We start from the raw sequence: 13,551 nt of genomic DNA, 5'->3' as shown, positions 1-13,551 counted from the left end.
AATGAAAATCCATGAAATAATCTATTATTCAAACAACGTGTTACTTTATCTCATTTATTTATTGATCATTCACAGTTGAAAACTCAAATGAATAATGTAATTTTATGGAAAAATGTTTTTTTCATCATTAAAATACTTCATACTAAAAAAAGAAAGTAACTCTTTTTATATCATATTTTTATTAACATACCTTTTGAAACCTTTGTCGATTTCCTGATTTGTAGCACGTAAATAAAATTGAAGCTTTTAATTATAAAGTGTCAATTACACAATGAACCATTGTAATAGTATCATCTTTTTTTTAATTTCTAATTAAAGTTTTTAACGCCATGGAGTTAAAAGTTACATTTTTCTATTTTCGAACAATTAAAAATTGTTGTTAAATTAAATGAAAAAATACAAATTTCCAACGGTCGTTATAATTCAAAAAGATTTTATGTTGAAATAAACTCGATTTGATATTCAAAAAAATGACCGAATTGGAACTTTTAATAATTTTCTATTTTAATTTCGAATTACCATTATAAAAAACAATGAAGAAGAAATCTTGTAAAAAAGACACTTTCGATGTTATATACACATTAGAATAAATTTAATTATTAATAGTATTATATAATTCAGACTGTTCTTTAGTTTTACAGATGCTGATTTAGTCCATTTGGATAAGAGAAAAACAATTCAACATCAAATTGTAATGTGCCTCAAAAATGATGTAATTTGATTCTTTATATTTCTTTTTATTTCAATTTTGTTTCAAAAATCACCAAAAGTTGTTGACAATAATAAAATCCATCAATTTTTTGTTAATAATCTTAACGCAATTATAGTCAATTCATCCCCAAATTGTTAAAATTGGTTAATTTGCTATCAACTAGTTCAATTGGACAATTTACTATTTTTTCCTTTGAACAATTCTTAACAACTTTGATATAAAATATAGTAATATTATTAATATATAAATTATTTAATAATTAAATAATACTTTAACAATAATAAATGTTTAATTAAAATTAATTTAAATGTTTGTTTTTTTAATAAAAACGTTTTAATAATATTAATAATAAAATATATATTAATATAATCAAATAATTAATAATAATATATAGTTATAAAAATTAAATTTTAATTAACATTTGTAAATAGTTTCTGTTAATATAATTAAATTATATATATAGTACATTTTTTGTTGAACAAATAATAATTATTAATAATAATTTGTTAATAAAACAAATTGTATTTAATAATATAATATATTTTATTAACAATACTAAATCAAGTTGATTAATTATAAATACTATTTTTTAAATAAGTATTAATATTATTCTACCTTATTGCTAATAAAGTATTAAAAAATATAGTTTTTATCAACCAAGATGTTACGTTATATTAAATAGAAATATATACTATAAAAAATAGATTCAACATTCAACAAGACCCCCATCATTGCCTCAAAGTGAGGCAAGTTGCAGAACAGTAATTCTTTTTGGAGTAAATGTTGCACCGTCGCAAAACACGTTTTCTGGTGTATTTTCCGTTCTATTATAATTGCACCCACTCCCCCCTTGATCCTTTTTAAATACATGGATGCCACCATTACATATATAAAAGAGTGCTTCGTAGTCATCTGTAAAACAGTGGAAAGCGTACTGTGCATATTTATGGAGTAGTTGATACTTTTCCATTCCTTCGGTGCGGCCGTTGGACTTTAAAGTGAAGAGAAAAGCTCTTGGGTCAGTGTTCCACTCGTCGACGCCACTAATTGCATTAAACACAACACCACCAAATTTGTTTCCATTTTTGTCTTCAACAATTACGGCAACTTTACTCTTGTTAGCTATTTTCTTACTGAAGACAGAACTGTTGACACTCCAGTCGTCTAAGTTACTATCAAAGATCACCGATTCGATCTTAAGGAAACTCCACTTCTGAATTTGTTCGACTTCATCCTCTTCTAGAGACCCATTGAAGGGCAACGGCTTTAACATCGTTTGTAAGTGCTGCTCTTTCTCTTTAAATGATTTTTCTATGTCATCTATTTGTGTCAATAACGGCTTTTTACGCTCTTCTGCACTTTGTCGCTCTAACAGTAATAATCGTTTTACTATACTGTTATACTCCCCACTACCCCCTTGCCACCGCTTCTCTTCATTTATTATTTCAACTAAAGCACACTCCATCTCCTTGCGAAGCTCTACTAACACTTTACGAACATCTGCCTTCTTCTGCTCTTTCTCACCAAACTCACCTAATGCGATTTCGGCTGCTTTTATACGCTCATCTACATTCATTGTCTCATCTTCAACCACGGACATCTCTTGAATGAAGTGTGAAAACGCCTTCATCTCCTTTTTTACTTGTTCACACTTCTCGGTGACCTTTTCTAAAACAGGCTCCATTGATATAATTTCACAGTTTGAGTACACTTTTATAACAAGAAGTTAAACCTTTTCAAACGTCTTTTTGTTCTTGGAGTTTTTAATCAATAAATTGAAATCTTATTGAACTATTTTGGTGTTTAATATTTGGGTTTTTAATTTCAAGAATGCCCTCCCAACAGTGCCTGTTGGTGGTGGTTTGGTATACTTCTTTATTAAAGTCTATAACTCTTCAAAACAATAAGACTTTTGTGGGAATGCTGTTTCAAGTTTCCCTTTAAATCAAAACCCCCATTCGAAAAGACCAATCAACATCTTTTACAGAACTCGTAATGTTCCATTGTAACTGGTTTTAATGAACAAAATTAAACATTTTTTTTTCGTACATAAATAGCGTTTTTGATAATTTAACTTGCAATTCACATATTTACTCTATTCAAGTTACATCAATTGTTAATAATAATACGTTATAATCAAGATATTTACTGTCATTACCACAACTTTACTTTTCAAAAATAAACTACTTTTGAATAAAGCATTTGAAAAACATGGAAAGCACTTGGATTATATTCAAGTTTTATACCTACCTTTGTATGATTTATATTCCAAATTATAAAATGGGAAATGTTGTATTTGAAATAAAATTAAATTCCACAATATATTTAAAAGAAAAGAATAACAAAAAAGTTTGAATTTCTTTAAAAAAAGAAGATAAGAAAGTTGTACACACTTATAACAATTCATGCAAATAATTAAGACAATTACACTCGTTTAAAAAGGAAAATAAATGATTACTCAACGATATAATATAAAGTCAGTTTTTTATATTTGATTCAGTTAACAAGTTTGTGTTTTTTTCGCTACATTAACGACAAAATAAGAAAAACTATTACAATAGCACGTCTGTAGGATACACGTTAGTTGGCTGAACGTCCTATTTATATATTATTTATATGAAATAATAATAAAAGTATTCTTTTTAATAACAAAACAGACTTTAAGTAGATGAACTCTTCTATCTAAATTTGACGATGTCTTCCTCTATATATAGAACAATACGATGTTATATAAAAATAACAAAACCACTCCACTTGAAAAAGAGGTATAAAAAAATCACACAATCAGTTAGTCACTTCACTCTTAATTGATTCAGACGAGGGACTTTTAGAAGTCTTTCGTACCTTCTTCGAACGACTTCTTGAAACCTTCTTGACTTGTTTCATTGACTCTTTCACCTCTTCGCCTTTGTCTTCGAAGATTTCAAACTCGTTGCTGTCCTCCTCTTCTTTTTTCGTTAGTTTTTTCTTCTCGATTGTCTCCTCACTCTTCTCAGTCAACGTCTTTGGTTTCTTCTCGTTGACAACGTACTTCGCGTATCTTTGAAATGGTGACTCCACCGATTTCACCTTTCTTTTGAGTGACGTGGAACGCATTTCCAACATCTTTTGCGCTAAAGTAAGTTCGTTGATATTATTGATTTCTGGTTCGTATGCGTATTCTCCTTTCCGCAAAATAGACTTCTTGCCAAGCTTTGGCGCTTTCCAGTTATTAACTTCTTCTTGCTTTTTGGGGCGTTCGTCTTGTTTCTGCTCGAGTTTATACTTCAGGAGTGATGTAATGGAATCCTTGTCCATGTTCAACTACTTTCAAATTATAGAAACCCTACTTTTTTTTAATCAAGTTGCTATTGTCTTATCTAACTTGTTTAATAACTTTTATACTATACTTATTACTATGTATTATTAGACTGTTGAGTTATGTTCTATCAAAACTCAAAAAAATATCTAATATATTATAATTAAAATGTATTATATATATATAATTATACACTTAAATTAAAAAATATATTTTGATAATTATATATATTATAATTCTATTATAATAAAAATTACTATTAAATTGATCGATATTTTCTTTTTTTCGTCTTTTGAAATATAATTTTAAATGATTTAAATAATAAAATAATATTATTATACATAATTATTAAATATAATATTATTATAATAAATATGGTCGTTATTGAATAATAAAATTAATTATATTATAATAAATTAAAATGCAATAATTTTTTTAAAGTCCAGTGCTATTTATACTTATTTAATATTAAAAAAAAAGCTTCTATTGTAGTTTGACAAAAAAAAACACAAAACAAATGAAATGTCGAGATCTTTTAAAACAGTTTTTTAACTAATACTAAATAGTTTTTATCTAATAAAATAACCAGAAAAAACAGCGAGCTACAAAAAAGAAAATTCTTGCGACACAAATTGCGACAAATTGCCAAGAAATGATTGAACGAGTTGACAGTCCTAATACATATAACTAAAAGGAACAAGAAAAGAACCACAGAGTAGTTTTTCTGTCAAATTTTTTAATGAAATAATGAACAATTGTTCCTCATCTTTATATGAAAAAATAAGAATAAAAAATAAACCCTTGAATTAACTACAAATGTAAATGCTTTACAGAACACAAAAAGCAAAGGGGACATTCACCCCTCTGGCAATCACAGAGGAAAATGTTCTACACGCGCCAAACAAAAAGTACATCACCAAATTTCTCACCACAAAAATCTTCGACGTGTTTTTCCACTGCTCGCCTACTATGACCGACCCCATTACTAAATTGACGCCTCTCTATCTGTCCGTCCCAAACATCCCACGTCACAACAGCAACTATGACAATGACAACTACGATTTAATAGTAAAAATGAATGATGTCATAGGGAGTGCCACAAGCTTTGAAGGTCCATATTACTCAGCAAATCCCGACACGGTGTCGCGGTACAAAATAACAGACCGCTTAGGTCAGGGGATGTTTGGCCAAGTTTTCAAAGCTCGGGACTTAGTCAAAAATCGGGATGTAGCCATTAAAGTGTTACGGTCGAAGTTTTCCTACTTCCGGCAAGGGATGTTAGAGGTTGCCATGTTATCATTATTGAACGACGCGTACGACAAAGATGGGAATTACAACACCGTTCGACTAGTCGACCATTTCTTGTACCATTCCCATCTTTGCATAGTCACTGAATTACTCGGGAAGAACTTATATCAAGCCATTCAAGAGAGAAATTATAAAGGGTTTCCCATCTCAGTGATCCGCAGTCACGTCAAGTGTTTACTTCAGTGTTTAGTTGCCTTAGAAGAAGCAAATATCGTTCATTGCGATGTGAAACCGGAGAACATCTTGATCGACCCAGCAACTAAGCGAGCGCGTGTGATCGACTTTGGCAGTGCTTGTTTCTCGACTTACACGTTATATACGTATATCCAGTCAAGACATTACAGAGCGCCGGAAGTCATATTAGGGTTACCATATAGTTGTGCGATAGATGTGTGGAGTGCGGGGTGTATATGTGCGGAACTTATTCTTGGGATCCCGTTGTTTCCCGGCAACTCCGAATACAACGAGTTATATAAAATCACTGACATGTTAGGGCAACCGCCCGACTACATTTTAGACCAAGGCGCAGCTACACAAAACTTTTATAATAAATTGCCCACGTTATCGGGGAAGAACAGATACTTGTTAAAACAGCCGTTTGAGTTTGAAATGGAGAACGGCGTCGAGTTAGAGCCGGACAAGAAGTATTTCCGATATCGCACCCTCGACGAATTAATTATGAGGATTCCAATGAAGTTATCGGACAACCCTCTTGACGACAAAGGATCAATAGCAGAGACACGGCAGTCGATGTTACACTTCATTCAAGGGTTACTTCAGTATGATCCGGACCTCCGTTGGACTGCTCGACAAGCACTTGACCATCCATTTATTACTCAACAGCCTTTCACTCGAAATTGGACACCAAAGCCTCGTAAAGTGAAGTCTGTGAAACCATCTGTGATGTCTGGTATAGAGTTCCAACACCGTTGTTTCCCCGGTTTAAAGATAGATCATCGACTGAATACACAAGAGTACTATGACATCTTCATTTCAGCGTTACAGAAAGGAGAAGTCGTCAACATCTCTTCCTCTTCACCTTTCCAGTTGGGTCCGATGACTCCTTATTCTTTCAGAGAAGTCTACGCTGTCAAGTCAAAAACTCAGACTTCCCCCATCCCAACCTCAGGAAGTTTCTCAAGGAGGAGTGGCTTGGTCAGAACTCCCGGCCCAAAAACTCCTTCTTTCACTTCCCCTTTCGCTCCACCTATGGGGTCTTTCCTTTTACCTTCCCCAAAAGCATTTCCAATGCGGATGGCTTCAAAAGGAGACTACGACGACGACATGACTGCTATGAGTTTCTGCCCAGGAAAATTGTCGACCGCTCTTGAGATGAAACAGAAGCCAAAAATGGATTATAGTGGAATGTCCGTTAATATGGGCTTCTTACCATCTACCGGCTATGGAAAACAGAAGGATGTCGTCAAAGATGTTCCCAGTGAGGCAAACATCCCCATCATACCCGTCCCCATTCGAAAAACCCAAGACAATGAGCCTGACACACCAACTGCAAATACCGAATACGCTCCTGTGTTCATATTCGATGATATGTGATTCTTTTTTTTGATGTTATATTATACTATATGTAATCTATATTAATTATAGTATTACAAAAATAGTTTATATATATAATAATATAGTATAATATAGTAATTATTATTATTCATCACAAAACAGTATGAATTAGAGGTCAATCGCTTCTGATCCGTCATACGGTGCGACAACGGGAGTTTGGAGATGTTGTTGGTCGCTTGCCATTTCCTTTTCTCTCTTGTGATTTTCCTTTTCGATTGGGTCGTTATAGATTTCGTCGTCGTCAAAATGGATTTCAGAAATAGCGTTGTCTGGCAGTTGTTTATACGCAGTTGGGTCGTCCAAGCTAGTGAATTTGATTCTGTCTTCGCTCCACACTACACTTCAATTTCCGTTCGACTATTTCTAGCATTATAATAATAATATTATTATTATTAATAAAATAGAGTTCAACACCAACAAACATTGAGACTCTTCAGCCATTCTTGGGTAATTGACAATGAAGAGTAACGTGCACATGAAATTTACAAAGGAAACTGTCGTCAAATTGATTGATATCGTTTGTTGATATCCAAAGAACAAAGACAATCCCAGTAGTGAGATGAACAAGAACATTGACACCAGCATCAACGCTCCAAAGATCCGGAGTTTTCTCTTCGTCTTCCCTATCTTTTTCCCTTCAGAGCAACTCCTGCACACAACATACAACAGCCAGAAGACATACAATACTACAAACAATATTGACACTGATGCCATGACTATACTTGGAATGTCGTGGAGTGGATTGAACTCTGGATCTACCACTCCAACGATCTTATTATAAACAAACGTGACCTCCACACTCACAAAGAATAACAAGAAGAACAAAATCCGTGGTATCCAGTACACCAACTTCTTCGTTCCCTTTCCCTTCAATTCAGTCAATTTTAAGTCCTCTCTCGTCTTTGTAACCAACAAACGTTCTTATAAAACTCGAAGATAATCAACACGTAGAGTAAGAAGAAGATGTAGAAGAAGACTATAACGCTGATATTGAAAAACTCGGGCGCAGACGTGTTCAGTGAGTACTCATACGAGTAAAACGGATTGTTCTGGATGACTAAAACAATCAACAAAGCAAAGGTCCACCGGACTTCAAAGATCCAGTCCGCCAATTTGTACTTCCGGAAGGTGATCAGAAAGGCAAGAACAACAATCACCGAGTAAAAGATGAACGCAAACCGCCAACAGAGATCGAAGAAGGTATACGACCCCGACACCGCATCTAAGTGAAAATATAACTCGCCAGCTCCCTCTAAGTAACTCGACCCTTTCACGTTCACTGTAAACGCGTAGGTGTCTTGTTTTGTGAAGGAGTCTGTATAGATCAAAAAGGGTTGACAGTATGCGTCTCCGATGTCACAAGTGATATACGGCCGTTTGTTAAACACGTTGAAGAGTTGCGATTGACCGTCGTCGAGAGTCGACTCGTTGATTGTGACTGATATTTCTGCACCAACTAAAAGTGAGTTCTTTACGTCTTTATCGACATCTTTAAATATATTCTGCAAGAAGAAGAGATGATTGTGGTATTATAGAAATGATGTGAAGAACAGTCACAAACTCGTGTAGTTGTCAACATCCTTTTTAAACTGCCCGTAGAGCTTAAATCGTCTGTTTAAAATCGAGAATTTCCCGACTTGAATTTCAGCCGTTGCGTTCTTGCTTGTGCCTTCGACGTCATATCCAGTGCACTTTGTAGAGTCAAATACAGTTGTATTAGGTGGACATTGCCAGACACCTTTGTCTTGTTGGACGTACATTGGTGGGGCGACTGTCGCAACTCCCAAAGAAATCCCCACTAAGACCAAAAACACCAAGTAAATAACACACAGTGCTATTGGAGAAATACTTTCTATGAGCGGTTTCATCACCATTTTGTGTTGTTGTGGTTGTTCGGTTGTTGGAGTGTTTTGATCCAACATCTCAATTGGAGTGTTCTCTTCTTCCATTTATTGTTTTTTCTAGTTTCCAGTTATTCTTTATACTAAGAAAATTATGGTAATTCTTTGATGGGTTGTTCTTATAGTTTTAATTATTGTATTAAAAAATGTTTAGTTCCCAAAATACATTTTGTCATTTCTATTTCGGATGTGGTTTCATTGTTAATTCAAAGTATAATTATATTATAGTTTTTTGTTTCAACCAAATTGTTTAAAATATGAACATGTAATTGTATAATTAATAAAAATTGTATTTGATATGATATTAATTGTATATTTCTATAATATATAGTTTATAAATTCATAATATTTGTTAAAACAAAACAAAAAAATTAGAGGTACTTAAATTGATTCTTGTCAATAATAACTGAGATTATATCAAATCAAGTTCCGTTATATTTTTATTGTAAATATTATAATTTGCGGTAGAAAAATGAAATATTATAAAAACCATAAACAATTTGGTAGTATACTATTTTGTTTTTATTATTAAAAATGCTATTGTTTTTATTATTTAATAGCAATAATTTTCAATTGAATTAATAATTAATTATTAATAGATTTTTTTAAAATAGACTTTTTGGATATTTTTAAACAAATAGTAAAATGAAACTATTACATGTCAAAAATCTCATTTCCTTATTTTACACTTCTAATTTACATAATTAGTTAAAATAACTATAACATTAATTATACCTTTAAAAACTCAAACTCTGAGATGAACTTCTATTGACACAAAAAAAGATGAGTACAACACAAGTAGAAAGTAGTAATAGCACACAAGGGACACCACAACACGAGACTTGGAATATGTTAGTAGGTGATCCTGAAGTTTTTAATAACATTCTATCTGACATAGGTGTTGGTAATGTCGAAGTCAATCAAGTCTATTGCTTAGAGGACGATTTAGTTCAAAACAGTGTGTTTGGGTTCTTGGTATGTCTTCCAAACAAAGTGACTAAGACAACTTATTTAGCACCAGAAGTCGCATTAGATCCGCAACCCATTCACATTAAACAAACTATTGGGAATGCATGTGGTGGTGTAGCTCTGTTGCATTGTTTAGTGAACAATCCTTTAGTTCAATACTTTGATGACTCCACATATCGAAAGATCAATGACATCTGTGAGAAGAAAAAGTCCTATGAAGAGCGAGCAGAGTGTGTTAAGTTTCTCAAAGAGTCTTTTGAGAAGTATGCTGAGTCTTCTTCTTCGTCCGATGATTCTCCTCGTGAAAAGAAAGCAGACGCTCCCAAAAAGGAAAAAGTTGTGAATCATTTCGAAGGGATCATTAATTTTAATAACAAAGTGTGGATCTTGGATGGCAGAAAACATTTGCCTGTTCCAGTTTGTGAGATTCCTGAGGGTCAAAATTTTAAGACGGTTGCTCTCAAGTTTTTACAAAAAAGAATCGAAGGATTAGATATGATATCCATACTCTCGTTGTCTCTCCTTTAACTTCTGGTATTTATATCTTTATGATATCAATTAGTAAATTTACTAGTAAAATTAGGAAATTTGTTAACTATTTAAATATAGTTTTTTATAATAAAAGTTTGATTATTAATTTTTCAAAAATATAATGACAATTATTATTAACTATATTAATTCAATAAATATATATTAATATTAATATTAATATAATTTTTAATTATTATAACTAACAAAGAAAAAAACTATAATAGTATAGTATTATACAATTAAAAAATAAGAAAACAATCTTTTCTTGACAATCTTTTGTTATAATTATAAAATATTATAAAAAATTATAAATACCAAAATACAAACCAATCAAACAAAACTAGAATCAATAATAATTTATAATTATTAATTAACTATAATGTTTCGAAAAAGATTCTATAACAAGAGAAAAATCGAAAATCCAATTGAAAAACAAAAGCAACGGAACTTGAAAATACGAGATGTTGTTTGTGGCACTTCTTTTGTCTGCTGCTCTAGCTGGGAACGGCAACAATGTAAAAGGAAAGTTGCTTCTAGTCCCGTACCCACAAATTGTGGAAGCAAACTTTTTGAATCCGACCTCGATTTCTGCGACGTCGAAGATTACATATACTTTATCAGACAACTGCAAAGGTAACACTGAGTGTGTGGAATTTGTGAAGAACAATTTCAATCACTCGATTACCTTCCCCTTACAAAGACAAATGAATTTAGACGACTTTAGACTGTCCCTCTTTGCCCCAATTGACTTAATCAATTTGACACCCGACATCCAAAACAGTGTCCAGACGATTTCCATTGAACTCACAGCTGAAGACTTCTTCCCTGAACTTACGATTGGAGTTGATGAGAGTTACACTTTAGATATAACGACAGAGAGCATTTCTATTAAGGCGCCGACTGTCTTTGGTCTCAGAAACTCATTTGAGACATTAGTCCAGTTGTTCCGACCGTACAATGGGAAGTACGTCATCACGCAGGTACCAATTTCTATTAAAGACTTTCCACGATTCAAATGGAGAGGGTTGATGGTGGACTGTGCACGGAATCCATTCACTCTTTCGACTTACTATAAGATCATCAATGCAATGGCGATGTTCAAGTCAAATATGTTACACTTGCACTTGACGGACGGGCAGACGTTCTTATTTGAGTCGACGGAATACCCACTTTTGTCTCAAAAGGGGAGTTACACACAAAAGAAAGTGTTGACTCAGAAGTTCCTCAAAGAGTTGATAGCATATGCCAAGACTCGAGGCATCATAGTGTACCCAGAGATTGATCTCCCGGTTTGTTGTTCTACTATAATATGTTCACGATGTGATGGGCGTTGTTTTCTATATAACACTTTTAAATGATCATTAACGAATTAGGCGCACGCGGCGTCTTGGGGGATCGGGTATCCCGACATAGTTGCTGATTGTTGGGACTACATCAAGACGTGGACGTATAATGAGAACCTTCCCGCGCTCAATCCTGTGACCGACGAGACTTTTAAAGTGCTTGACGCGTTATTTGGGAAAGAGTTACCGAGTGTCTTTACTTCCGAGTACATTCACATCGGTGGTGATGAGATGAATGAAGTCGCATGGTCGAGGTCCAAAGAAGTGAGTGCGATCAATGCTTGGATGACTGAGAAAGGAATTAAGACGTATTTAGACTTAGAAGGGTACTTTAATAAGTATGTCCAGACTCAAGTGATCAATGCCAACAAGAAGGGAGTAGCATGGGAAGAGGTCTATGCCAAAGGAAATGCGGATCTTTCCACAGTCATTCAAGTGTGGTCCAATATCACTTACTTGAAAATGGCAGTAGACGACGGTTATAAAGCTATTTGGTCCGAAGGGTTATACCTTGACGTCCAAGCTCCTGCTTGTCCTGATAGTGAACGTGTTGAGAAAGGATGTAAAGTGAGTCATATGTATGTCTGGACTAATAGAGACTTTTATAACAGTGATCCTACTATCGACTTCTCACCTGAGGAACTGGAGAATGTCTTAGGCGCAGAAGCAGCGTCGTGGCATGAAAGTGTCGACGACCAAAACGTGATGGAGAGAATTTTCCAGAGATATGGCGCTATATCGGAAAGACTGTGGAGTCCAAGTTATTATACTGACGCGGATTCACTCGAAGTCAGAGCCGATTATTTAAGATGCGTCGGATTAAGAAGAAATATCTTGAAGGGGTCCGGTCCACTCTACCATTCGTATTGCCAACTTCCTGAGAACCTTTAATCGGTGTGATCTATTACTATTAAGAGATAGTTTTTAATTATTAAGAGAATTAAAGGGAAGGATTTTGGAGCAATAACACAACTCAAAACATTTTTAATAATTCACACAAAAGTGGTACTTTTGTAAAATAAATTTAATTCAATTTAAAAAACTAATTATAATAATATAATTACTATAGTATTATAGTACTTAATTGAACTGTCATATTTTAAATATTCATTATAATTATGGTTTTGTTATCATTAAAAACACTTAGAATAGATATATTATAATTATTATAAGTATATTAGTATAATAATAATTATTATTTAAACAACTATTATATAATTATATAATTATAGTCGGGTGATAAAGGGGGTTAATTTGGGACAGAAGTGGTTAATTTGAATAAAAAACTATAAAATATAATTTCTTTAACCATAAAAGTATTAGAAGGGTTTTTTCAATTAACTACTTCGAAAATAATAAAAGAAAACCATAACTTTCTATTTTTGAAATTATTCAATCTTTGAAAACAATGGAAGAAGAAGAGAAAGGAACCCTCGATGAAACAATTACAGGCAATCAACACAAAAAAGCAATTCAAATGCAAGAAACTGGTTTAAAAACTGTATTTCAATATATATTCATGATGTATATGGTTAAAATGCCAGAGTTTAATGAATTAACTACAATGAGAAGACAAATATATTTTTGTTTTCGAAAAATGTTCATATTTAACCAGTTTATTTGTACAAATGGAAATCAACTTTTCAATTTTTTGAACTCAGTTGACTGTATTGAAAAAGAAGCAGTTGTTGTTACCTTCAACAACAATGAAAGAGGAATCAAACAGGCTGATTTGGCAACGATATTCTGCATATCTTCACCAAGAATTACAATTATTATACAAAAAGAGGACTGTATATTCCACGATGTTGAATTCACACACTCAACACGCATGAACAGGATAGAGATAAAGTAGTTTTGGATATGATAAATCATAGATTGTCTCGAAATATTGCAGTGACAACAGAAACTCTC

At 33.0% G+C, this 13,551-nt stretch overlaps 6 protein-coding genes across 6 annotated transcripts; 3 read left to right on the top strand and 3 right to left on the bottom strand.

Annotated features, from left to right (window-relative positions):
* Positions 1–1,448: 1,448 nt before the first annotated feature.
* On the bottom strand, positions 1,449–2,396 carry EIN_146090 (hypothetical protein; the record flags this gene model as incomplete). The annotated part of the gene is made up of 1 exon (XM_004254338.1): positions 1,449–2,396. The coding sequence occupies one exon, from the start codon at positions 2,394–2,396 to the stop codon at positions 1,449–1,451; it is 948 nt and encodes a 315-aa protein (XP_004254386.1).
* A 1,100-nt stretch (positions 2,397–3,496) lies between these two features.
* EIN_146080 (hypothetical protein) lies at positions 3,497–4,009 on the bottom strand (the record flags this gene model as incomplete). Its single annotated transcript, XM_004254337.1, has 1 exon — positions 3,497–4,009. One exon carries the CDS (start codon positions 4,007–4,009, stop codon positions 3,497–3,499), a length of 513 nt encoding a protein of 170 aa, XP_004254385.1.
* Positions 4,010–4,832: 823 nt separating this feature from the next.
* EIN_146070 (serine/threonine protein kinase ppk15, putative) lies at positions 4,833–6,872 on the top strand (the record flags this gene model as incomplete). The annotated part of the gene is made up of 1 exon (XM_004254336.1): positions 4,833–6,872. One exon carries the CDS (start codon positions 4,833–4,835, stop codon positions 6,870–6,872), a length of 2,040 nt encoding a protein of 679 aa, XP_004254384.1.
* A 129-nt stretch (positions 6,873–7,001) lies between these two features.
* Positions 7,002–8,842, bottom strand: EIN_146060 (hypothetical protein; the record flags this gene model as incomplete). Its single annotated transcript, XM_004254335.1, has 4 exons — positions 7,002–7,228; positions 7,316–7,760; positions 7,811–8,349; positions 8,455–8,842. The coding sequence occupies 4 exons, from the start codon at positions 8,840–8,842 to the stop codon at positions 7,002–7,004; spliced, it is 1,599 nt and encodes a 532-aa protein (XP_004254383.1).
* Positions 8,843–9,577: 735 nt separating this feature from the next.
* On the top strand, positions 9,578–10,291 carry EIN_146050 (ubiquitin carboxyl-terminal hydrolase, putative; the record flags this gene model as incomplete). Its single annotated transcript, XM_004254334.1, has 1 exon — positions 9,578–10,291. One exon carries the CDS (start codon positions 9,578–9,580, stop codon positions 10,289–10,291), a length of 714 nt encoding a protein of 237 aa, XP_004254382.1.
* A 464-nt stretch (positions 10,292–10,755) lies between these two features.
* EIN_146040 (beta-hexosaminidase beta chain precursor, putative) lies at positions 10,756–12,528 on the top strand (the record flags this gene model as incomplete). The annotated part of the gene is made up of 2 exons (XM_004254333.1): positions 10,756–11,583; positions 11,668–12,528. 2 exons carry the CDS (start codon positions 10,756–10,758, stop codon positions 12,526–12,528), a joined length of 1,689 nt encoding a protein of 562 aa, XP_004254381.1.
* Positions 12,529–13,551: the final 1,023 nt, after the last annotated feature.

Source organism: Entamoeba invadens (assembly GCF_000330505.1).
Source record: "Entamoeba invadens IP1 unplaced genomic scaffold scaff_1105074725361, whole genome shotgun sequence".
Taxonomy (NCBI): domain Eukaryota; phylum Evosea; order Mastigamoebida; family Endamoebidae; genus Entamoeba; species Entamoeba invadens.
Note: the sequence above shows the minus strand (reverse complement) of the source record. Positions and strands in the feature narration are given on the sequence as shown.